We start from the raw sequence: 27,619 nt of genomic DNA, 5'->3' as shown, positions 1-27,619 counted from the left end.
GAGGAGCTAACATCACCCAAAGATAACACTGTGTGTCAGGGTCAGTACCAGTAAAGTTAACAGGAGGGGCTAACATCACCCAAAGATAACACTGTGTGTCAGGGTCAGTACCAGTAAAGTTAACAGGAAGAGCTAACATCACCCAAAGATAACACTGTGTGTCAGGGTCAGTACCAGTAAAGTTAACAGGAGCTAACATCACCCAAAGATAACACTGTGTGTCAGGGTCAGTACCAGTAAAGTTAACAGGAGGAGCTAACATCACCCAAAGATAACACTGTGTGTCAGGGTCAGTACCAGTAAAGTTAACAGGAGGAGCTAACATCACCCAAAGATAACACTGTGTGTCAGGGTCAGTACCAGTAAAGTTAACAGGAGGAGCTAACATCACCCAAAGATAACACTGTGTGTCAGGGTCAGTAAAGTTAACAGGAGGAGCTAACATCACCCAAAGATAACACTGTGTGTCAGGGTCAGTACCAGTAAAGTTAACAGGAGGAGCTAACATCACCCAAAGATAACACTGTGTGTCAGGGTCAGTACCAGTAAAGTTAACAGGACGCGCTAACATCACCCAAAGATAACACTGTGTGTCAGGGTCAGTACCAGTAAAGTTAACAGGAGGAGCTAACATCACCCAAAGATAACACTGTGTGTCAGGGTCAGTACCAGTAAAGTTAACAGGACGCGCTAACATCACCCAAAGATAACACTGTGTGTCAGGGTCAGTACCAGTAAAGTTAACAGGAGGAGCTAACATCACCCAAAGATAACACTGTGTGTCAGGGTCAGTAAAGTTAACAGGAGGAGCTAACATCACCCAAAGATAACACTGTGTGTCAGGGTCAGTACTAGTAAAGTTAACAGGAGGAGCTAACATCACCCAAAGATAACACTGTGTGTCAGGATCAGTACCAGTAAAGTTAACAGGAGGAGCTAACATCACCCAAAGATAACACTGTGTGTCAGGGTTAGTACCAGTAAAGTTAACAGGAGCTAACTGTCACCCAAAGATAACACTGTGTGTCAGGGTTAGTACCAGTAAAGTTAACAGGAGCTAACATCACCCAAAGATAACACTGTGTGTCAGGGTCAGTACCAGTAAAGTTAACAGGAGGAGCTAACATCACCCACAGATAACACTGTGTGTCAGGGTCAGTACCAGTAAAGTTAACAGGAGGCGCTAACATCACCCAAAGATAACACTGTGTGTCAGGGTCAGTACCAGTAAAGTTAACAGGAGGAGCTAACATCACCCAAAGATAACACTGTGTGTCAGGGTCAGTAAAGTTAACAGGAGGAGCTAACATCACCCAAAGATAACACTGTGTGTCAGGGTCAGTACCAGTAAAGTTAACAGGAGGAGCTAACATCACCCAAAGATAACACTGTGTGTCAGGGTCAGTACCAGTAAAGTTAACAGGAGGAGCTAACATCACCCAAAGATAACACTGTGTGTCAGGGTCAGTACTAGTAAAGTTAACAGGAGGAGCTAACATCACCCAAAGATAACACTGTGTGTCAGGGTCAGTACCAGTAAAGTTAACAGGAGCTAACATCACCCAAAGATAACACTGTGTGTCAGGGTCAGTACCAGTAAAGTTAACAGGAGGAGCTAACATCACCCAAAGATAACACTGTGTGTCAGGGTCAGTACCAGTAAAGTTAACAGGAGGAGCTAACATCACCCAAAGATAACACTGTGTGTCAGGGTCAGTACCAGTAAAGTTAACAGGAGGAGCTAACATCACCCAAAGATAACACTGTGTGTCAGGGTCAGTACCAGTAAAGTTAACAGGAGGAGCTAGCATCACCCAAAGATAACACTGTGTGTCAGGGTCAGTACCAGTAAAGTTAACAGGAGGAGCTAACATCACCCAAAGATAACACTGTGTGTCAGGGTCAGTACCAGTAAAGTTAACAGGAGCTAACTGTCACTCAAAGATAACACTGTGTGTCAGGGTCAGTACTAGTAAAGTTAACAGGAGGCGCTAACATCACCCAAAGATAACACTGTGTGTCAGGGTCAGTACCAGTAAAGTTAACAGGAGGAGCTAACATCACCCAAAGATAACACTGTGTGTCAGGGTCAGTACTAGTAAAGTTAACAGGAGGAGCTAACATCACCCAAAGATAACACTGTGTGTCAGGGTCAGTACCAGTAAAGTTAACAGGAGGAGCTAACATCACCCAAAGATAACACTGTGTGTCAGGGTCAGTACTAGTAAAGTTAACAGGAGCAGCTAACATCACCCAAAGATAACACTGTGTGTCAGGGTCAGTACTAGTAAAGTTAACAGGAGCAGCTAACATCACCCAAAGATAACACTGTGTGTCAGGGTCAGTACCAGTAAAGTTAACAGGAGGAGCTAACATCACCCAAAGATAACACTGTGTGTCAGGGTCAGTACCAGTAAAGTTAACAGGAGGAGCTAACATCACCCAAAGATAACACTGTGTGTCAGGGTCAGTACTAGTAAAGTTAACAGGAGCAGCTAACATCACCCAAAGATAACACTGTGTGTCAGGGTCAGTACCAGTAAAGTTAACAGGAGGAGCTAACATCACCCAAAGATAACACTGTGTGTCAGGGTCAGTACCAGTAAAGTTAACAGGAGGGGCTAACATCACCCAAAGATAACACTGTGTGTCAGGGTCAGTACCAGTAAAGTTAACAGGAGGGGCTAACATCACCCAAAGATAACACTGTGTGTCAGGGTCAGTACCAGTAAAGTTAACAGGAGGGGCTAACATCACCCAAAGATAACACTGTGTGTCAGGGTCAGTACCAGTAAAGTTAACAGGAAGAGCTAACATCACCCAAAGATAACACTGTGTGTCAGGGTCAGTACCAGTAAAGTTAACAGGAGGAGCTAACTGTCAACCATCTTGGACTGGTTTATGTGTACAACTGTCTTGTGTTATTGGTTTGAAAAAAAAAAATTCTTGTTTAAAATGATTAAAGTCAGGATATTTTTGTATGGTTTAACTTTGAAACAACTTACCATCATCGTCGTCGTCGATAGAGAAGACATTCTCCATGTTGCGATATCGTTTGCCCACTCTGTCTGTATTACTTACATGCCTATAAAAGAGATATTACAGAGTATGTATTTACATCATTGACAGAATCATGATCATGTTATCTATACCTACAATTAGAGGTCCAGAGGAAAGCCATCGGAGATATCATTGTTATGACACTTACTGAAACCACCTAAATGATGTCCTCTCTCTCTGGTCACACACCCACAAGGTCAACATTGAAAATAACAACACATGGTCATGACTAGCTTAAAGAGGCTTGCCCGCAGAGAGATCAGAAAAATTGGCTAATAGAAAAAGAATTTTTACACATGACAGATTGTTGGAATTGTTGAGTTTTTCATTTTATTTTCCTGATAAAACGCTGAAAAGTGATATTAAAACCTCATTTTTTAAATATTATTTATTTAATCGCAACCCGCAATAAGTCCCCGCTATAAAGTGGAGTCTAATTTGATTGACACATCAAAGAAACAAGCACGTGCACAGTGCCGCACAGTGATAACTTCAAAGGCAGCGGAGATTTACAAAGATTTGCAGTTATATTCCATACATTTCCCTCTCAGGTTGAGTTTTAAAACGTCTTTTAAATACATATTCTGTAATTGTTTTCAAGAAATAAAGTCGGAAAGCCTCTAATTTTGTCACATAGAAGCGTGTACTGAAGTTTATTTAGTGATCGGAGATGTGCCGTTTACCGGTCCGTCTGCGGGTAAGCCTCTTTAAGCTTGGGATCATAATCAGTAGGTTTCATCTAAATCTAATTGATACAATCAGAAGTCTAAAATGTGGGTTCTTAATGAAGACTATGATTGCACAATGGTGTTATGAATGGGCAATCATAGCATCTATGTTTGATTTTGAACTGGCTCGAACAGTTACACTACTTGTTCATGACCAGGACCATCTCCAGCAAGTTTGAGCTGAATCGCATTGGTGGAGAGAAGAAGTTCGAAGTTAACGCACAGTGGACAAGGACAGACGGACAAAGGACAAAAACTTTTGCAAAAATAATCGAATCGCATTGTGTCTTGTGGAAACACAACTAAAACACAAAAATTGCAGGAGGATATCTTTGGACAAAAATCCAATAGTTAAAGAAAGGTGATAATAACTTCTGTAAATGAAAAAGAAGTCAAATCAAAATTCCTTTAATAGGAACACAACAATATATCATGATTATAATGAGGCAAAGCCTGCAAAATTTCAGACAGAATGTCTAAAAATTATGTAGGAGATCTGACAAACAAAAGACGGCAAATCATAAACAAACTTCAAACCACAACAGAACATGCCTGTTGAATGGAAGTCAGGATATCACAATTGCTTATTTGTAATTCTATGCTAAGTTATGACAAACTTCATCGACCACTTGGCTTATTGACCAGTCCTCTAATATGTTTTTTTCTTTAAATGTACAGCATAGAAAACAAAATTTGTGTAATCATGATGGGAAGTGGTTTTATACAAATTGCTTTAAGGTAGGATATAGAAAAGAATTTCCTAAATTGCTCAGTTATAATATGTAAGTCCTACGACAGCCAACCGGGCTAGATGTGATCACATTTTGACTCACCTCTCTGGAAGCTGGTGCTCATTTTTTATATAGTCAGTGAGTTTTTGCTTCATCACAGCACCTTTGTTTTTCACTACACTAGAGATTTTCCCAAATAATGATCCGTCTCCAGTTTCACCCTAAAATGAGATAAGAAAACACATTATTTTTGTTAAGAATCCTCACTCGGAAGCTGACATAACTCAGTCGGTACAGTACAAATTTAAGGTGGTCTGTTGTGCAGTGGGAACACACTCGCCTTTCACCTCGGCGACTGGGGTTCAAATCGGACGTCAAAAGGTATGGGGTCACCTGTCAAGTGATATGAGTCTGGGTACTATAGATTCTTCCCACAGTTAGACCACTCACACTCTTGCATCCAGGCCAACAAAAATTGATTATAAGTTGATGTAACTTACAGTTGTAAAATAAATAATTTAAAAGTTTACATTAATTATATTTAATTTATTACATTAAGGTTGGGTTTCAAAATGGCGCAAATATGATAGCCTGTATGTGCTATTGGTTACGCAAGAATATAGTGCCTTTTTTTGTGCAAAAAATGAAAAAGCATCTACATGCTGATAATGACATGTTAGATTAGATATCATGTATGCAACTGTAAAGCAAGAAGTTACGTATCTGAAAACATTAGGAACTGGAGATAAAAATGTGATGGATTTAGCATTGCCGGAAATCTCGCCTTTATATTCAAGCTTAACACTTAAGGTTGAACGGGGAGGTATTCAACATCTGATAGAATGTCATAACAATAATCTAGAAGTACCCACATTGCTGGTGATTTTCTTACCTTTAACCTGCTTGTGAAATCTTCACCATTTTCTACGTCACTGGCACTACCACAAACGTCCATACTGCAAACTTCCAATAGCCTTGTATACTCCTCCCCCAGGTCTGCTATCACATTCTCACGTAATACCTGTACCACAGCTGGATATAACATTTAAAACTTTGATTATGTATGATTATCACAATCAATTAATAAAATGTAAATACTGTAATATCAAAGTCAGAGTACATTACTACAGGTGTACTGTAATATCAAAGTCAGAGTAAATTACATTAGTACAGGTGTACTGTAATATCAAAGTCAGAGTACATTACTACAGGTGTACTGTAATATCAAAGTCAGAGTACAATACTACAGGTGTACTGTAATATCAAAGTCAGAGTACATTACTACAGGTGTACTGTAATATCAAAGTCAGAGTATATTACTACAGGTGTACTGTAATATCAAAGTCAGAGTACATAACTACAGTGTACTGTAATATCAAAGTCAGAGTACATTACTACAGGTGTATTGTAATATCAAAGTCAGAGTACATTACTACAGGTGTACTGTAATATCAAAGTCAGAGTACATAACTACAGGTGTACTGTAATATCAAAGTCAGAGTACATTACTACAGGTGTACTGTAATATCAAAGTCAGAGTACGTACAATACTACAGGTGTACTGTAATATCAAAGTCAGAGTACGTACAATACTACAGGTGTACTGTAATATCAAAGTCAGAGTACATTACTACAGGTGTACTGTAATATCAAAGTCAGAGTACGTACAATACTACAGGTGTACTGTAATATCAAAGTCAAGAGTATATTACTACAGGTGTACTGTAATATCAAAGTCAGGAATGATAATGAACATTTCCTACTTTCTCTCTTAATCAACAGATCCCTCAATTTATTCTTAGTGGAAATAGTGGGAAAAAAATATCAAAATATAGAGAGGCCACCGAATCTTGAAAACTATACTTTAGTGGTGATCTACGTTAAAAATGAGGCATCAATAGCTTTGACCTTTACAAGTCATGGAGATTATTTGATAAGTGCTGAAATAAATTTTAGTGGCTAGAATTGTTACAGATGGACAGATAAAGGATGCAAAAATGAAGACTTGGAAGGTGCACATCAGTAAAATGAAGATTAAAAAATCTCTACTTTACTGGGCAGTTACTCTATAAGATCAAGAGAATACAGAAAGTAGAGAGGTACCTGCGTAGCCGCCGCGGGCTATGCTGATATACTGGTAGTGTTTCTGAAGGAAGTTGGCCACCACCATGTGTACATACTGGTCCTCTTCCTCTCGGCCACTCCCAATAAAACACAGGTGTTCTCCCCCAGCCACCGACTCTGTAACAATAACCATTAACACATTAAGGCTGTATAATTCTCTCTGATGTCACCACAAAGTACGTCTTGTCATCACTACGATAAAAAAAAAGTATACATTTATTTACTGTTGTCATCACTACGATAAAAAAAAAGTAAACAACTATTTACTGTTGTCATCACTACGATCTAATAAAAAGTATACAACTATTTACTGTTGTCATCACTACGATCTAATAAAAGTATACATTTATTTACTGTTGTCATCACTACGATAAAAAAAAAGTAAACAACTATTTACTGTTGTCATCACTACGATAAAAAAAAAGTAAACAACTATTTACTGTTGTCATCACTACGATCTAATAAAAAGTATACAACTATTTACTGTTGTCATCACTACGATCTAATAAAAAGTATACATTTATTTACTGTTGTCATCACTACGATAAAAAAAAAGTATACATTTATTTACTGTTGTCATCACTACGATCTAATAAACAGTATACATTTATTTACTGTTGTCATCACTACGATCTAATAGAAAGTATACATTTATTTACTGTTGTCATCACTACGATCTAATAAAAAGTATACATTTATTTATTGTTGTCATCACTACGATCTAATAAAAAGTATACATTTATTTACTGTTGTCACTAACATTATTTATTGGGTCTATGATCTTTGGTGTAATTTTGTCCTCTATGATCTTTAGTGTAATTTTGTCCTCTATGATCTTTAATGTAATTTTGTCCTCTATGATCTTTAGTGTAATTTTGTCCTCTATGATCTTTAGTGTAATTTTGTCCTCTATGATCTTTAGTGTAATTTTGTCCTCTATGATCTTTGGTGTAATTTTGTCCTCTATGATCTTTAGTGTAATTTTGTCCTCTATGATCTTTAGTGTAATTTTGTCCTCTATGATCTTTAGTGTAATTTTGTCCTCTATGATCTTTAGTGTAATTTTGTCCTCTATGATCTTTAGTGTAATTTTGTCCTCTATGATCTTTAGTGTAATTTTGTTCTCTATGATCTTTGGTGTAATTTTGTCTCTTTAAATTATAATTATCTGTTCTATGTCATATTCACAAAATATCGACTTTTCCTTCTGATCAGTACCAAAATTGAACATGTATAACCAGAAACAAGAAGCCCATGGGCTTTAACGGTTACCTGACATTTAAACATACCTTATTTGACCTAATAAGGGCGCCTGCCCTAATAAGGGTGCCCCTACCTTTTTTCAAGGAAATAAATCTTTGACTGAGTGTCAAAATGGTGTTCAAAAGTAATAATTCATGTGAAAAGTTTTGCTACTTTATGTGTTCTATTTTCTTCAGCAAATTAAGTAACTGGAACACAAGTTTTCTCCACATTTTGTCTATTCCTACAGATGACATGTCAGTGCAAAGAGCACCCGAAACTAAACACACATACAAATAATAACTTACCCTCTTTATTTGAAGATAAAGTAAAAGACTTCATTCTTGTTGATAAATAACTTTTGTTCAGAACAGAAAGCTAGTAAATGACATTGAAAATCAATTATTAGTTTGACTGTAATTATTTGTTTTTTTATTATTATCAAATTCAAAATGAAATGTGCTTTGCATGAAAATAAGTCAGATTTGACATGCAACCCCCACTCCTAGTTTCTGACCTACTTGATAAAATAGCCTGTTGTTGAGCTGCCAGTAATGCCTGTACAGCTGTGTTGAACTCCATTGGGTTTTGTAACATCTGAAATAGAAAAATACTGTAATCAATTTCATGTCTTGTCTGTTATATTCCCGCCTTTTGCTTAAACTTCCATGTAGATTAAGCATTATACTGAAATAGGAAATATAACAAATTTACTGTATGTGTGTAATATGTGTACATCATAGAGATATAACAAATTTACTGTATGTGTGTAATATGTGTTCATCATAGAGATATAACAAATTTACTGTATGTGTGTAATATGTGTAAATCATAGAGATATAACAAATTTACTGTATGTGTGTAATATGTGTTCATCATAGAGATATAACAAATTTACTGTATGTGTGTAATATGTGTTCATCATAGAGATATAACAAATTTACTGTATGTGTGTAATATGTGTACATCATCATAGAGATACAGTGGAACTTCGTTAACTCGAAGTCGACGGGACCACGAAAAAACTTTGAGTTATCCGAGTGTTCGAATTAAGCGAGTTATCGTTTTTGGTGAAAAGTTTGGTCAATATTTGTCAACATTATATAATCATTATAACTTCGCTCTGTCGCTCATCAGTTTAGTGTGAAGACTGGTCAATACATGTAAATATATATGTAATGTTTCGTTATGTCACTTGTAATTTGGTGTAGTTTTGCCGATATACAGTCACGATAAAGTTTCTTTCACTTAGTCACTTCAATAACGATCTGATGTGCAAGTCATGTTTGCAAAAGGTAAACGATAAAACGGAATTCGACAAAATAACAAGTTATTAATGTCAAAACAAATAACCGTTTAAGTTTAACACAGATTGCATACAAAACGTAACAGAACCATTACCTTTTATTGGACATATATAAAATACTTTTTATTGATAACCACGCCATTTCCATGTGTATTAGCACCGGAAGTTGGGCTGCGCATGTGCGTATAAAATGTTACTGTAACTGAGTTGGCGTTTTATCCGATTTAATAGACAGCACTGACCGTTACAGTTGTACTCTGAACACCTCGGCAGTAATTACGCTATTGTTTCAGCAGTTTAAAGATTTAATAGGCGCCGGTGACTGTGTCATTTCTACACCTGTAAAAACATCACCCGGGTAGATCTACCGGTGTGTCAGAGATTAGTTCCGCTTGAGCGAACGGGTAGATGAGTTGTTGACTATCGTGTGTACTGATATCGGCGACCGCCTTGGGAAATTACCTGATGTAAGTAAAGCAGTACTTTTTATCACCAAGACTTGTTGTTATAAGATTCAACCGACAATTTCTTTTATGAATTTATGAAACACTTATAATAGCATGTAGGTTAGTAGTGCCGATATGTTCAGTATTACAAACAGAATTTAGATCTAGCTCTTTAAAAATGTCGGCGTTTGCCACCGATCGACGAAAATTATACTTCGAGTTATTCGAACATTTCAAGTAGGATTTTTATTGTTGGGACCAAATTTTTACTTCGTATTATCCGAGTTTTTCGAGTTATCCGAATTCGAATTTTCCGAGTATTTTTTACTAAGATAAAGAGAGAATTCGGCCGGGACCGGCGAGGTACTTCGAGTTAAGCGGGGTATTCGAGTTATCCGAGTTCGAGTTAACGAAGTTCCACTGTATATCAAGTATTGTGTAATATGTGTACATCATAGAGATATAACAAGTATTGCATCTGTACAATAAGTGTATAGGTGTACACTATCATTAATATGAGATATATCAAGTATTGTATCTGTACAATAGGTGTACACTATCATTAATATGAGATATATCAAGTATTGTATCTGTACAATAGGTGTACACTATCATTAATATGAGATATATCAAGTATTGTATCTGTACAATAGGTGTATAGGTGTACACTATCATTAATTTGAGATATATCAAGTATTGTATCCGTAATTTGTATAAAGAAATAGTCTTTTTATGTCTACATACAAGGTCAGCATCTAAATGGAAGGCCGTGGGAAGGTGGCCACGGTTGTACTGTTCTGCTGGTCGACAGTCCACAATGAAGTACCGCACCCCATCTCCACTCTGAAATACAGAGTCGACATTTGCAAACAAGGACCTCAGAAGACATATTAGAGAGAAAAGTTTGTTCTAATAAGTAAATGTACTCTTGATCAGTTATTGTAAATTATCTACATATTCTTAAAATGGACCAAGATGTTTTAACTTCAGACAGGAGCAGCAACAAAATACTCATAATATATTATAATATTAAAAATGTTTTTTATCAGTCCTATGAAAGATCACTGATCTTTTTGTCTTATCATTACATAACAAGGGGACCTTAAAGATATGAAGTCTAAGAAAGATCAAAGAAAAGCTTTCTGATAAATATTGATACCAAATTTTAATTATAAATGACTGCAGCCTGTTGATCATTTTGATTTTTCGAAGAAAATTAAATGGGCACAACCAAGGACCAAAGGGAACCTACTTATCAAGTTTGAGAAATATACCTCCATTACTTCTCAAGAATTCTTTAAATAACTGTCAAAATCCATGATGACTACCGGTCAGCCGTTTTCTTTTCCTAATCATACTCAAAACTGAACAGGCACAAATATGGACCACTGGGAACAGTACATAATATATAGGGGAGGTTTGAGGAATATCCCTTAAGTACTTCTAAAGAAATAATGATAGCAAAGATTATTGATGGTCAGACAGACGACAGACCATGAATTTAGGGCAATTTCAATAGCTGGCCAGCTGTTGATGATGGACTAACAATTCACAGATGTAAATCAAATATTAGGTTGGTATGAAAGGTTGACTAGGGATTGATTCAGGATGTTGTTGAGACAGCGGGGTCGCGGTGGCCGAGTGGTTAAGGTGTCCCGACACTTTAACACTAGCCCTCCACCACTAGGTTGCGAGTTCGAAACCTATGTGGGGCAGTTGCCAGGTACTGACCATAGGCTGGTGGTTTTTCTCCGGGTACTCCGGCTTTCCCCCACCTCTAAAACCTGGCACGTCCTTAAATGACCCTGGCTGTTAATAGGACGTTAAACAAAAACAAACCAAATGTTGAGACAGAATATAAAATAAATGTACTTACTAAGGAAGATTTGTTAGCCTGCAACAGCTCTGCTACTGATACAGGTAAACAAAGAGCCTGAGAGACCTGGATTCCAAACGCTTCACTGACCGGGATCATGCTCATGCCAAAAAGTGGTCCTTGGTAATCCTGTAGGTTTATATATTCATCTTTATTACATTGAATTTTTTACATAGGAAGTTTTTGTCCATATGTTAATATGTTAAATTTACGTTTCAGATGTGTATTCTCTAATTGGCCTTACCAATGAAATCAGTAAACTTTAGTCTGAGCCCCACTCGATTTGCACTCTTCTCACAAGAGAAGCCTTCTAAGAAGATCGCATTCCGTTAGATGTAAATCGAGTAAACCAGGAGAATATAACCCAAAATAAACAAGTTTTTAAGTTTTCTCAAACACTATGATAAAAACACATGCATGTGTTTCATATATCCTTCTCTAGTGAAACTCATCACTCGCACACTTAAAACATGGTCGCCGCCATCTTGGAAGAGAAATCTTCCAGTTTCGAGACGGAAGAGGTAGAAGATCCTCCAGAAGCAGAAGAGCTTCAAATCGAGTGACCGGAAGATATATTCTAGAAGGAGAAGAGTGCAAATCGAGTGGGGCTCGGGTGTGTATACACGGTTGACAGTGAGTGAGATCGGAACCCTCAATTCAGCATACACACAGCATTGTGGTTTTAATCTTTAATAAACTATGATTCTCAACAACTTTGCTTCATAATGTCTTAACAAAATGTTAATCAGTGATAAAATACAAAATGTGACCTAGGACTCTGACCCACTGATCTTGACCTATGACACTATGACATTGACCTTTGGACAATTTTGCTTCATCATGTCATCACAAAATGTTCATCAGGAAAAACATAGGAAATATGACCTTGAACTCTGACCTGGTGAGCTTGACTCTTGGTCAGCTGACTCCTTTTTTATAATTCTAACCAATTTTGCTTTTAATTATTATATCATAACACAATATTCATCAGTAAAAATATACAAAATTTGACCTTGACCTTTGATTGAGTGACCTTGTACTCAGACCTGTAAACCTTAACTTTTGATCAGTTGGCTTTTTTTTAAATCTGACTTTACCATATCAAAACAAGTGCAATCAATGATTACGAAAGCTCACCGGGGGCAGCAATCACACTATGCATTCATTTTTTATGTATGTATAAGCATGTCATTTTGAAATTGTATGTCACACAATATCGCACCTAGACCTCTAATGGATGTATAAATCAAATAAAAGGGTGTCGACTTACAAGCTTTCCAAAACTAACCCCTAAAATCTTAATAAAAGTGGGTTTTTGTGTCCAAAAAAGTAAGTCCACTAAATGGTAAAATGCCGGGAAAAAAATCACAAATTTTTTTTGCATGATTGTGCCATAACATCACTCCTGGATCTCTAATGAATGTATAAACCAAATTAGAAGGGTGATAGGTGTATACTTTTTGACTTACCCCCAAAACTTTAAAGTGAGTTTTGGTGCCAAAAAAGTAAAGTCTACAAAATGGTTAAATGCGAAAAAATCACAATTTTTTTCTGCATGATTTTGCCATAACATCATTTCTAGACCTCTAATGAATGTATAAACCAAATTAGAAGGGCATGAGGTGTATACTTTTGGACTTACAAGCTTTCCAAAAACTTACTCCAAAAACTTTAAAGTTTTGGGGTGGGACGCCGACGCCAACACCGGGTGACAGCATTAGCTCTCGGTTACTCATAACCGGTGAGCTTATAAAATGTTCATTTATTAAAAAGACACAAAATTGGACATTGACCACCTTGATTTTTTACCTGTGTGTATTTTTGTAAACTGAGCATCGTGACCAAACTGCAGGTAAATCGTTCATTAAATATATATACTTATCAGTCAAACAAAAATTGTGGACAGATGGATGGAAAGTCAGAAGACGGACACTTCTCCATGGCATAGACTCAATTATTGCAGAAACAGCTGCCCCTCGTACAGATATTAATGAGTTTTCTTGATAATTTGATACAATAAAGTATCAAATAAGCATGTGACAAATATATCATATCATGGTTTAAAACAATCCTTACAGTAAAATGCTTCACAATTTACTTTTGTCTGGTCAGGATCAGGAATAAAACCTACCCTGCGGAATGACTGAGGAGTTTTAGATGCATAGTACTGGGCAAGTGAGCAAAAATCTTCTATGTCTTCAGCCTCCAATCCTCCAGGAAACATTGTCAGCATTTCTGGAAAACGATGACAATATCAGAATACTATGACTTTTAAAAGTTTGTAGAGTCTACATGATCTATATATCATTTGACCCAAGTTTAATAAAACTATCAGGGATCACTGATAGCTTCAGAATTTACAAACTTTAAAGAGAAAGCTATGAATACTTAATATGAACATTAGTTGCATGCCGTTGTAATTTACACATTTTATTTTCAGATCTGATTGATGCAAATACATTGCACTTTATAAAACTTGCACACGCTCAATATTCAAGCATGGCGTCCTACTGTATGACCTCAATGCTGATTTCAATATAAGTATTGTTCAGTCTCTCAGTTGAGACAGCTGAATACACTGACTTAAATGACATATATCTACAGGGCATGAAGGACTTATATATCTACAGGGCATGAAGGACGTATATATCTACAGGGCATGAAGGACGTATATATCTACAGGGCATGAAGGACGTATATATCTACAGGGCATGAAGGACGTATATATCTACAGGGCATGAAGGACGTATATATCTACAGGGCATGAAGGACTCACTTACCTATAAGAGTTTGCTTACTCTCTCCCTCACTCGACATCAATTGGTCCCTTTAAATAAAAACGTTCATTTACAACAAATATATCTACTAAATCTAATATTAATACATGATCAACTTCTGTAACAAAGATATCATGTTTATATTAATACATGATCAACTTCTGTAACAAAGATATCATGTTTCATACAAAGAAATAATTAAAAGGAGTTTTCAGGTGAACTAATAATTAAACATACACAATTTTAAACAAAATACCTGGCATTGACGAGAATGACAAGCGCCATAAAGAAGACAAGGAAAGGATCACCGTGCTGGAAGTACACATCCCACATGTACTTGATGACCTGCAGGTCACAGGTAGCAGCAAATAAACTACGGAACTGAAACACAATTTAATCAAAGAAATAAAATACAACTTAACAAAGGACATTTTTATTACTATTGACAGATGTATTTTTTGTTGAACCGGTTAATTGATAAGAGATTTTGCAATCAATTGTTGTGAATCAGAAGGGTTACCAACTGATTTTCAATAACAAATTGATCATTGTGACATCACTACTTTTCAAAAAATCAAAGCTTGCTAGATGGCATAGCCAGTTAATCAGAGCCTCACTAGGTGACCAGAATAACTAATGTCCATTTACCCAGGTCTGTGCGTAGGTATCTGGTGTAATCTTCTTTGTGTCCAAGAAAGAACAGAGTTCTGGGTCATGGTACTGTAAAAGTAGGCGAAACAAGTGGAATGGCTTCCCATTCTTCTTACAGTCTCTGAAATTAATGGCATGCAATTCATGAAAATCACATCTTTCACCATAATAACCAGGTTTAATCAAAAGTCATGGAATATTCCTACTGTGAGTATAATAATCGTATTTTACCTGACAGTGTGTACGATATAGAGATACATTAACTGATGATATCACCTGACAGTGTGTACGATATAGAGATACATTACCTGATGATATCAACTGACAGTGTGTACGATATAGAGATACATTAACTGATGATATCATCTGACAGTGTGTACGATATAGAGATACATTACCTGATGATATCACCTGACAGTGTGTACGATATAGAGATACATTAACTGATGATATCACCTGAAAGTGTGTACGATATAGAGATACATTAACTGATGATATCACCTGACAGTGTGTACGATATAGAGATACATTAACTGATGATATCACCTGACAGTGTGTACGATATAGAGATACATTAAGTGATGATATCACCTGACAGTGTGTACGATATAGAGATACATTAACTGATGATATCACCTGACAGTGTGTACGATATAGAGATACATTTACTGATGATATCACCTGACAGTGTGTACGATATAGAGATACATTAACTGATATCACCTGACAGTGTGTACGATATAGAGATACAGTAACTGATGATATCAACTGACAGTGTGTACGATATAGAGATACATTAACTGATGATATCACCTGACAGTGTGTACGATATAGAGATACATTAACTGATGATATCACCTGACAGTGTGTACGATATAGAGATAACATTAACTGATGATATCACCTGACAGTGTGTACGATATAGAGATACATTAACTGATGATATCACCTGACAGTGTGTACGATATAGAGATACATTTACTGATGATATCACCTGACAGTGTGTACGATATAGAGATAACATTAACTGATGATATCACCTGACAGTGTGTACGATATAGAGATACATTAACTGATGATATCACCTGACAGTGTGTACGATATACGATATAGAGATACATTAACTGATGATATCACCTGACAGTGTGTACGATATAGAGATACATTAACTGATGATATCACCTGACAGTGTGTACGATATAGAGATACATTAACTGATGATATCACCTGACAGTGTGTACGATATAGAGATACATTAACTGATGATATCACCTGACAGTGTGTACGATATAGAGATACATTTACTGATGATATCACCTGACAGTGTGTACGATATAGAGATACATTAACTGATGATATCACCTGACAGTGTGTACGATATAGAGATACATTAACTGATGATATCACCTGACAGTGTGTACGATATAGAGATACATTTACTGATGATATCACCTGACAGTGTGTACGATATAGAGATACATTTACTGATGATATCACCTGACAGTGTGTACGATATAGAGATAACATTAACTGATGATATCACCTGACAGTGTGTACGATATAGAGATACATTAACTGATGATATCACCTGACAGTGTGTACGATATAGAGATACATTAACTGATGATATCACCTGACAGTGTGTACGATATAGAGATACATTAACTGATGATATCACCTGACAGTGTGTACGATATAGAGATACATTAACTGATGATATCCTACATGTTAATACATCTTATACCTGGGGATGTATTTGTTGGTTAGTGAGTAGAAACAGTTATAGACCTCTCCTCGTCCAAGTTTCTGAGATAACAATGGTTGTAGAATATCCAGCCATCCATTGTCTGATGTGTACTTTTCATTACGGGACTTGGAGAAGAATGTTGCTATGGACTCTAAATCGCTGACTATAGACACTTTGTCTTCCTCTTCATTGCCAAGTTTATCTGTCAAACAAAATTTAAAGAGGCCCATGGGGCCTTAACGGTTACCTGAGTTCTATACATAAATATAAATTAAAGTTACTTTTAGTTGATTTAAGACACGAACAAAATTCAACCTGTCAAAAAACAATAGAACTTCTTTATCAAAATCTAGCTTACTGATTTGAAGGCTGAAGAGTATCTGATGCTAGGTCAGGGTCTCAAAAATTAAAGGAAACTGTAGAAATCTAAGCACACATACCGGACTACGTCAGCTAGTTAGTGGGGTCTGTATTCTGATACTGATAATTGTTACCAAGTTTAAATCTTTTCCACAGGAAATTAAATAATGTTCAAGAATGTGATTTCCCATAATATAAACTAAAGTAAAGTTTAGCCCCTTCCAGGGGAAACTGGGAGACCCAAGGGCCATGAATTTCACATCTTTAGTAAAGCACTTTAAGACCCTTTTATCTATGAAGATAATTTGATTCTACCATATCTGAATCTTGAGAAGATTTTTGAAATTTCAAACGAAATGACCGTTTTTTTGGCTGTCGAAAATGTTATATTTATGGAAGGTGGACTGCAGACAACAATAGATGCAACATGATGGCTGTAAGTCATTTGGCCTGATCACCTAAAAATCAGACAATTCAGTAGATTTTTAAAAATTCCCACAAGAGTACACCATTTTGACCAATCAGAAACCTCAAAATTGTCCAATCAAAAAATGGGTTTCACCATCGTGTTTCTCATGTCATACCACACTTATAAACAGTGGAGCCTTGATAATCCGGACACCTTCATTCCTAGGCCAAACCGTCATCCAGACTGCCAAATTTCACTGACTTTGCAAATAAATCTATTGCTGAGGTCGTAATTATCACATGCTTTACGTTTGAAACAAAAACTAGGCCAGTCTATAATCCTTTAATTAATTTGCTGTATAGAAAAGCAAAGTACAGTTACAAAAACTGAGCTGCACAAATCATGATAATGCCAACCATAATGCCTGGGGCTGAGACCTCGCAGCGGTTGTTTTGTCTACTCAGTGTGTCTAGAGAGCTAGCTGTTCACCTGTCGACACGAGTGACTGACTCAGACTTTTTTTTCTCCATGTGGTGAGAAAAATCATCCGGATTACTGCCGGAACATTACTACATATATATAATATTGTAATGAAATTACATTCCACTCCCAATATGGAGTTCTGGATTCAAAATCTGAATTTCTGGAATGGTGAGTATGAATAACATAACGGAAATCCATTCCCGGACATTTCCGACCAGATTTTTTCCCGGGCTATCAGTGTCCAGATTATCGTGGTCCACTGTAACACTCTTTCATCGAAACAAAACAATATTTTAAATTGTCCTCCACTGGGCAGCCATTTTGTGGACAAAATGTTTTAGCCAATCAGAAGCTTTGGAAGCCATCTTTGATGGTTTTCAGAAAAAAAAACAAAAGGTTTGCAAGCGCATCCAGGGTCCATGTCAGTAATAATCCCTCAAATGTTTGAAGAAGAAACAGGACAAACTTAAAAATCCACATTACTGTAATATTTTATTATGATAGCTTCTGATGAGAATGAAATACTTTGTGCTTTATTATTCCAAACCGAGCCCTACAATCTTACTCACAGAGAGCCATGATACTTGGGACAGTGATCCTAGGTACATACCAACAAGTGTACGGCAATCCTCCCTCACTCGTCCTTGCTCCTCCATGTCATACAGACCATCAAAAGTCCCCATGCTGTCACTTTTGTTCTGTACATTTAGGCAAATCTGAAAAGTTAAAAAATGAGAGTATTCATCGTCAAGACCTGATCAAGTGAGACAACTACCAGGTACAGTTTATCAAGGAAGATGACTATACGTACAGTCGAACCTGTCTATAAAGGACACCTAAGGGACAAGGCAAAAGTGTCCTTTATAGAGAGGTGTCCTTTATATAGAGGTTCAACGAGTTATGTCCCTTATAAAGGAAGAAACAAACCAAAGTCTGTTCATAGTACACTATATGTCTCCTGATTTATTATATTTAAACACTTAAACAAATGAATAAAAGACAAATAATTAAAGATAAATGCTTAATTAATTAATTTTCAATCATTCATCTGACACAAAAATTAGAGCTGATATTTTTAATAATTTATATTAAGCCTATAGTTTCTAAAAAAATCTTCCAATATCATACTATACTGAATATCTATTCAGACAAATACTCAACATTGTAAAAAAAGTAAAGATAATTCTTATCATAGTAAAACAATTTTCATTAGGGTGTCCGCTATTACAAGTTTGACTTTACATATATATAGATATAGCTAGTTGATGGGTGTTTTTTTTGTCAAATGCCTTACAGTTGGGCAATTGAACGAACCTAGGAGTTTCCCTGGGTCACCAACCAAGGGAGCCCTGTAGATGGGTAAGGGCCAAAGGCCCTTCTGCATGCTTTAGGATCACAGGGAGAGTACAAGAAGGGGTCCGGTGGGTATCCCCTGGGAAATTTTGAATATGAGGATGCAAGGTTTGGTTTGGTTTGGTTTATTTTGTTTAACGTCCTATTAACAGCTAAGGTCATTTAAGGACGGCCTCCCATGCGTGCGACATGTATGCGTGTGGTGAGTGCGTATGTGTGTTTTGGGAGGCTGCGGTATGTTCGTGTTAAGTCTCCTTGTGATAGGCCGGAACTTTTGCAGATTTATAGTGCTACCTCACTGAAGCATACTGCCGAAGACACCCAGCAGCACACCCCACCCAGTCACATTATACTGACAACGGGCGAACCAGTCGTCCCACTCCGAATTAGCTGAGCGCTAAGCAGGAGTAGCAAGGACACAGTTTAAGCATAGAAATTAGCATTTTGTTATCATTAATTAAAGTCATATTTTTTTAGTTTGAAATACAGCAATTTTTGGTAAATTATGAAATTGGCTAATTAGGATTACAGATGAGAGACACTTACATTTTCAAATTTGGTACAATAAAAAGTACTATTATAAAGCTATGTTAGTCTATACTTGTCTATTTGTCTTGGAATCAATGTATCAGTAATTATATAATCCTGATTTTAATGGTCAAGTTTTGATGCAATTGAACTTCCAGAATTCAGAATTATTCTTAACTAGCTACATGTATATATATTATAGTGTCAAATTTATGTCTCCCTGAGTAACTTCAGCAGACAGCTTAGATATTATATCAAGTAAATTTTATGACTTGTGTTAACTGGTTGGGTCTTTGATTTTTATACAAGTCAACTGTAATAGCTAATAAAACAACAATATCATTTTGCCCTAACTACATCATCCAATTTCATTTCCTGAACTGCAGGACCGATATGATTGATACATTGTAAGCCTGTTTAGTCCTTTTTGTTTGAGGTGATCCCTGACTTTGTTCTTCGGGGCAGCTTGATGTGACCAACTCATCAACATTACAACAGCTATTTAATTTCTGATGTTCCTTTAAGCTCCTAAATTTATCTGCTGAAATATTCTTTGGCCATTGTATAAATATAATCTGTCCTAATTTGTGTTAAATGTCGTATCTGTATGCTTGTTTGCAGCTTTTCCATTTCGATCACTTACATTTCACACAGCTTTTTTTAAATGTTTTTTTTTTTCATTGAATAATTGTGAGCTCCTGTGTCTTGTTAGTGTTGTGCTTTTTCATCCGGTGGTGAATGGATTTGTTTGTCCAGATTGTTTACAAAGATTATATTTCATTATAGTGATTCAATGCTTTCATATGATTGTAAGTAATTACATGTCTAAAGCCATTTTGTTAATATTTTATTTTCTTTGCTGAGCCAGGTTCTGATTGTCATTATTAAGCGCCTCACTGTCCGTGCCATCAATGAAAGTAACCCTGGAATCGTCAGTGGTTTTGCTATTAATCAAGTCTTCAGTTTTTTCTTCTGTCAATTTTAAATCATTTGATAATTTTCGCGGTGACATTGTGAACAAATCGAGTATTAATTGTGTTGTCAAGCCGGCTGTTTTTACACCATGGTTAATCGCATGCTTTGACACTATTGCAGTAATATGTGCAATCTTTCAAACACACCAAAAAAAAAAGATTATATTAATAGTATTGACCAATCACAGCGCAAGGCTGTGGGGTATCTAACATGATATTTAAACCATAGGTGTTTAGCACATTTCAAAGACCAATTAATATGTAAGTCTATAATCAGTCTTTGACTAATTATTGTTTCATATACATTTCAAATACAGATGTGACAGTATTTTATTTTCTATTTTCAGATTGTGTGTTCCATATGACACAATATGTTTTTTGGGGGGTCCCGGCAGATCAAACTTGCATCAAAGACACATATGTCTGGGACACCCCTGTAACAGTATTATAAGCCACTGAAGCTAGACTGTCAAGCTGTAGATACTTTATGTCATCCAGGTACATATAATGAGCATGTATTATCATATTGACACAAACCTGCCATACTTCTGCCCTTAAGTGATCTGGCACCGGGCGACATTTACAGATGTTCCTAAGTGTTCCAAAGTCACACTCTTCTATGAGTGCAGTTTCAAGATCTGTTACCCTGTAAAGACAACAAAAGACAAAAATGTTTGAAAAAAAAAAGATAAATATGAAAAAAGAATAATGAATGTTACATAAAACCTGTACATGCATATTTATTGGAAAAAGAGTTTTCACTTTCTATGTACATGTATACTGAATAATCTGGAAAAAGCTACCAAGTCAAAAAGACAAATTTTGGTCCAAGTCCATGGTTATCTTTATAACAAATTACTGTATATATTTTTTTGCAATTAACTTGGTACACTTTTCTCAATGGCCTTTTTCGAAGGCATCTTTGATTTGCTCTTTGTAGCAGTAGTTTGAAAATAAAGTTATAACAGTGAAATTTGTATCGACAATAGCTATTATAGGTTAACCGAGCTATACAGGTCGATAGGTAGATTGCACTGTGTGTATATTTACTAACAGCCCTTCTTGCATGAAACACTGAGAAATTACACATTTCTACTTTTACTGTATAATTGACCTTCTTCATCATGTTGAAGATTTTGTCAATATTAAGGATTGTGTGTGCAAAAAGGAAGCAAGATAAATTATTTAGAGATTTGAGTTTAGACTTTAAACAGTCTATAGATAGAGAAGAAGCTAATTATATATAAGTCAGATGGAAGTATATTGGTTCCAATCTGATACGGTTCTTGGAAAGAAGGAGAATTTGCGGCAGCCTGTTTTACAATGAGGGATCTGATAGCTATATATATAGGAGATCGTGTGCGAGTGTCTGGACTTACGTAATTGTGGTGTTAGATGAGGGATCTGATAGCTATAGGAGAGTGTGTGAGAGTGTCTGGACTTTCGTAATTGTGGTGTTAGATGAGGGATCTGATAGCTGTAGGAGAGTGTGTGTGAGTGTCTGGACTTACGTAATTGTGGTGTTAGATGAGGGATCTGATAGCTACAGGAGAGTGTGTGCGAGTGTCTGGACTTACGTAATTGTGGTGTTAGATGAGGGATCTGATAGCTATAGGAGAGTGTGTGTGAGTGTCTGGACTTACGTAATTGTGGTGTTAGATGAGGGATCTGATAGCTATAGGAGAGTGTGTGCGAGTGTCTGGACTTACGTAATTGTGGAGTTAGATGAGGGATCTGATAGCTATAGGAGTGTGTGTGTGTGAGTGTCTGGACTTACGTAATTGTGGTGTTAGATGAGGGATCTGATATAGCTATAGGAGAGTGTGTGTGAGTGTCTGGACTTACGTAATTGTGGTGTTAGATGAGGGATCTGATAGCTACAGGAGAGTGTGTGTGTGAGTGTCTGGACTTACGTAATTGTGGTGTTAGATGAGAGATCTGATAGCTATAGGAGAGTGTGTGTGAGTGTCTGGACTTACGTAATTGTGGTGTTAGATGAGGGATCTGATAGCTATAGGAGAGTGTGTGCGAGTGTCTGGACTTACGTAATTGTGGTGTTAGATGAGGGATCTGATAGCTATAGGAGAGTGTGTGCGAGTGTCTGGACTTACGTAATTGTGGTGTTAGATGAGGGATCTGATAGCTATAGGAGAGTGTGTGCGAGTGTCTGGACTTACGTAATTGTGGTGTTAGATGAGGGATCTGATAGCTGTAGGAGAGTGTGTGTGAGTGTCTGGACTTACGTAATTGTGGTGTTAGATGAGGGATCTGATAGCTGTAGGAGAGTGTGTATGAGTGTCTGGACTTACGTAATTGTGGTGTTAGTTGAGGGATCTGATAGCTATAGGAGAGTGTGTGTGAGTGTCTGGACTTACATAATTGTGGTGTTAGATGAGGGATCTGATAGCTATAGGAGAGTGTGTGTGAGTGTCTTGACTTACATAATTGTGGTGTTAGAAGAGGGATCTGATAGCTATAGGAGAGTGTGTGTGAGTGTCTGGACTTACGTAATTGTGGTGTTAGATGAGGGATCTGATAGCTATAGGAGAGTGTGTGAGAGTGTCTGGACTTTCGTAATTGTGGTGTTAGATGAGGGATCTGATAGCTGTAGGAGAGTGTGTGTGAGTGTCTGGACTTACGTAATTGTGGTGTTAGATGAGGGATCTGATAGCTACAGGAGAGTGTGTGCGAGTGTCTGGACTTACGTAATTGTGGTGTTAGATGAGGGATCTGATAGCTATAGGAGAGTGTGTGTGAGTGTCTGGACTTACGTAATTGTGGTGTTAGATGAGGGATCTGATAGCTATAGGAGAGTGTGTGCGAGTGTCTGGACTTACGTAATTGTGGAGTTAGATGAGGGATCTGATAGCTATAGGAGTGTGTGTGTGTGAGTGTCTGGACTTACGTAATTGTGGTGTTAGATGAGGGATCTGATATAGCTATAGGAGAGTGTGTGTGAGTGTCTGGACTTACGTAATTGTGGTGTTAGATGAGGGATCTGATAGCTACAGGAGAGTGTGTGTGTGAGTGTCTGGACTTACGTAATTGTGGTGTTAGATGAGAGATCTGATAGCTATAGGAGAGTGTGTGTGAGTGTCTGGACTTACGTAATTGTGGTGTTAGATGAGGGATCTGATAGCTATAGGAGAGTGTGTGCGAGTGTCTGGACTTACGTAATTGTGGTGTTAGATGAGGGATCTGATAGCTATAGGAGAGTGTGTGCGAGTGTCTGGACTTACGTAATTGTGGTGTTAGATGAGGGATCTGATAGCTATAGGAGAGTGTGTGCGAGTGTCTGGACTTACGTAATTGTGGTGTTAGATGAGGGATCTGATAGCTGTAGGAGAGTGTGTGTGAGTGTCTGGACTTACGTAATTGTGGTGTTAGATGAGGGATCTGATAGCTGTAGGAGAGTGTGTATGAGTGTCTGGACTTACGTAATTGTGGTGTTAGTTGAGGGATCTGATAGCTATAGGAGAGTGTGTGTGAGTGTCTGGACTTACATAATTGTGGTGTTAGATGAGGGATCTGATAGCTATAGGAGAGTGTGTGTGAGTGTCTTGACTTACATAATTGTGGTGTTAGAAGAGGGATCTGATAGCTATAGGAGAGTGTGTGTGAGTGTCTGGACTTACGTAATTGTGGTGTTAGATGAGGGATCTGATATTGCTATAGGAGAGTGTGTGTGAGTGTCTGGACTTACGTAATTGTGGTGTTAGATGAGGGATCTGATAGCTATAGGAGAGTGTGTGTGAGTGTCTGGACTTACGTAATTGTGGTGTTAGATGAGGGATCTGATAGCTATAGGAGAGTGTGTGTGAGTGTCTGGACTTAGGTAATTGTGGTGTTATAATTAGATGGAGGCCCTTGTTAATGGCTACTTTAATTTATGATGTGTGATCTTATACACCCTTATATATCCTGTATATAATCTTGCTGGTCGCTGTTCTGTCAAATGTGGGTATACACATGTACATGCACGTATAGATACATTATTTTCTTAATTCACATGTACACAATAAAATATGGTGTTGCTACATAATGATAAAACAAAGTTCAAATTCCATGTATCAAGAATCCTGATAACTATTTAGTATATTTAATTTGAAATCATCGTGATTCAGAGTGTTCACATTTCTTCGACTTTCCTAGGCCTAAAGCTGTCCTCGACGACGTTCGGTCGCGAGCAAATTATATAAAGTTCTTTAAAATGATTAAGATAACTTTTCTCATTATACATCAGTATTTAATTTCATTCCTAATAATTATTGTGTATATTTCAACAAAAATATGGTAATTAGCTGCCTCGTAAAATGTTAATCATTGCATATCTTTTACAATCGTTCCACAAATTGAATCATTAGATGATGCATTACTCATTTTAGCTATGACACATGTACTGTTCCAATCGCGCATCGTGCTCACATTTTCCTGCACGATCTGTATCGCACATAGTGCAAACTTCATGCAGATATTGTGTGCACATCTTGGAACGTTGTGCGATCATAGAACTGTAGTTGTTATATGTATATGTGTGAGTCCCATTTGAGATCTTGTTGAATAGTGACACCCAGGTATTTAGATTTTGCAGAATGTTCAGGCAATGTCTGTGTAAATAATAATAAAATTTCAGAGGGGTTTTATTTTTTGTAATTGATAGGACATTGCACTTCTGGGGATCATCCCCCCGATGGAATTCCATTTTCCAGAGTTTGTCCCGTCTTGCTAGTTTATCCAGATTACTCTGCAGGGTGTTTGAGGTTTCAGTGGATATAACCGTGATGTACATAATAGTATCGTCGGCAAAAAACCTAACTGAGGAGGTGCACGCGAGACCCAGTGGCATGTCGTACATATATAGTACACAAACAATTTTGGCCTGAGGACCGACCCCTGGGGGACTCCTGATATGACTGGTACACATAGCTAGATTTTTCACCTTCAATTAGGACTGACTGCATGTGCATGTTCAGTCTGACAGAAATTTAAAAGTCAGGTATGGACATTCCTTCTGATGCCATAGTGATGGAGCTTGTGGAGTAACAGGTTGTGACTGACTTCATCGAATGATGGATTTAAGTTTTTAGGTAATTTTGTTACCCATTCATTTGTAATGTTGATTTGATATTACTTAAGGTTTACAATGCACCTACCGATCATAACTCTCTCGCTTTTAATCACGTATACATTTTCTGGCAGAAATACTTCCATTTTCTACTGTTAATAGCTATATAAAGCTAGTATAGTGGAATACCACTATAATAGTGAAATATCACTATAATAGTGAAATCCGTTGCATGGGAACAAAAAAAAATATGTATCTATATCAGTGAGTCAATATCAGCTGTCAACAGTAGATTCCAAACAGATCTATATATGTAAACACGATATCGCTGGGATTTCCATCGTATATAACATAACGCATCATATTTCAATATCTCTAAGACAATTCTATAAAATCAAAAAGCAATGAATTAAACTGCATTAAATTATAATAAAATGTAGCGTAAACATTCGACCTAATCGAAATAATTAACATTTACCAGCTTGTATCGTCAACAGACTCCGCCATCTTGTGAAGTTTGACGTGTATAACATAAAGCGGAAAGGGATGTCGTAAATTCTGAAAAGTCATTCACAAAAACAAAATGTTATTTTACGTGGTGATTGTCAATTCTGTTCTTAATATTATTATTTTTTTATTACAAAATATAAACAAAATATGAAAAGTATCGCACTAAGATCACCTCATTGAATATTTTGCTTTCATTCATAATAATGTTACCTTATTCCCAACAGATGTTATGACGGGGGATTCCCCACTCGGACTACTAAAAATAAGGTAAATTTAACCAGGAAGCCAAAATGGCGAATAGAGGGAAGAACGCCCCGACCAAAAATTTTGGGGGCGTTATAGGTCTACTTCAAGGAGTGCTGGCTCCTCCGAAACTGGTCGTGGACAAAAAAACGATAGAAAAGTCATGGAAACTTATGGACAAAGTCGTCAAATTGTGCCAACATCCTCGAATGAATTTGAGAAACAGCCCTCCATTCATCCTCGACATTTTACCCGATACTTACCAGCACTTGCGACTTATTTACAGTAAACACGACGACCGTTTACAGACGCTCAATGAATGCGAGTATTTTAGGATTTTTATCGAAAATCTCATGAACAAGTGCAAAAACACTATTAAGTTATTTAAAGAAGGCAAAGAAAAAATGTTCGATGAGAATTCACACTACAGGAGAAATTTGACAAAACTTTCCTTGGTATTTTCTCACATGTTGGCTGAACTGAAAGCTCTTTATCCAAGTGGAGTTTTTACTGGTGAAAACTTCAGGATTACTAAAAGTGATGCATCAGATTGGTGGAAAAAGTCTTTTGGGGATAAGTAAGTATCCGTTGATCTTTATGCACCGATTCCTGAATAGCAGCTGTCAAACCGTCCAAAAAACGATAATTATGCGGATTCAGTGATTTGAACATCGTTTTCATTGGTGACTACATTATTCACTTATGCACAAATATTTGTAGTGTTTATGTATTATGCTATTGCTACAGTATATTATAAAACTGGGTTCTATTATGTGATAGTGTTATATACACTCGGTACAATTCACGTAGACTTGGCAGGAGCCTTCTTCAACCGGAAGTTAGTCATTAATCTACCCAAACCACTTGTGTATGTAGGCTGAGTGCATTTGGCAAGATTTATCCTCAGGGATATCGCTATACACCATTCCCTGAGCCCACTGGCCTTATTCAATATAGTTGTGCATACTTCACAGCAGGATCCTGTGGCAAGGCACATTCAATATCA

The 27,619-nt window shown here is 36.9% G+C and overlaps 2 protein-coding genes across 5 annotated transcripts in view; one reads left to right on the top strand and one right to left on the bottom strand.

Moving 5' to 3' along the window:
• The window catches only part of LOC117340225 (TBC1 domain family member 23-like), a 30,712-nt gene extending 4,301 nt beyond the window's left edge, over positions 1-26,411 (bottom strand). The window contains exons 1-15 of the mRNA XM_033901978.1: positions 26,339-26,411; positions 21,333-21,441; positions 18,551-18,656; positions 16,686-16,890; positions 14,939-15,062; positions 14,547-14,671; positions 14,294-14,340; positions 13,645-13,748; positions 11,514-11,642; positions 10,382-10,480; positions 8,407-8,482; positions 6,623-6,760; positions 5,412-5,551; positions 4,622-4,740; positions 3,006-3,085 (exon numbers count right to left, since the gene is read on the bottom strand). Of these exons, the coding sequence (XP_033757869.1) occupies positions 3,006-3,085; positions 4,622-4,740; positions 5,412-5,551; positions 6,623-6,760; positions 8,407-8,482; positions 10,382-10,480; positions 11,514-11,642; positions 13,645-13,748; positions 14,294-14,340; positions 14,547-14,671; positions 14,939-15,062; positions 16,686-16,890; positions 18,551-18,656; positions 21,333-21,441; positions 26,339-26,367 (1,630 nt within the window). The 5' untranslated portion in view covers positions 26,368-26,411. The remainder of the gene's footprint in view (positions 1-3,005; positions 3,086-4,621; positions 4,741-5,411; positions 5,552-6,622; positions 6,761-8,406; positions 8,483-10,381; positions 10,481-11,513; positions 11,643-13,644; positions 13,749-14,293; positions 14,341-14,546; positions 14,672-14,938; positions 15,063-16,685; positions 16,891-18,550; positions 18,657-21,332; positions 21,442-26,338) is intronic.
• Positions 26,412-26,643: 232 nt separating this feature from the next.
• The window catches only part of LOC117340223 (E3 ubiquitin-protein ligase CBL-B-like), a 51,462-nt gene continuing 50,486 nt past the window's right edge, over positions 26,644-27,619 (top strand). For all 4 annotated transcript variants that reach the window (XM_033901977.1, XM_033901976.1, XM_033901975.1 and 1 more), the window contains exon 1: positions 26,644-27,190. In XM_033901977.1, the coding sequence (XP_033757868.1) occupies positions 26,661-27,190 (530 nt within the window). In that variant the 5' untranslated portion in view covers positions 26,644-26,660. The remainder of the gene's footprint in view (positions 27,191-27,619) is intronic.

Source organism: Pecten maximus, chromosome 13 (assembly GCF_902652985.1).
Source record: "Pecten maximus chromosome 13, xPecMax1.1, whole genome shotgun sequence".
Lineage (NCBI taxonomy): Eukaryota > Metazoa > Mollusca > Bivalvia > Pectinida > Pectinidae > Pecten > Pecten maximus.
Note: the sequence above shows the minus strand (reverse complement) of the source record. Positions and strands in the feature narration are given on the sequence as shown.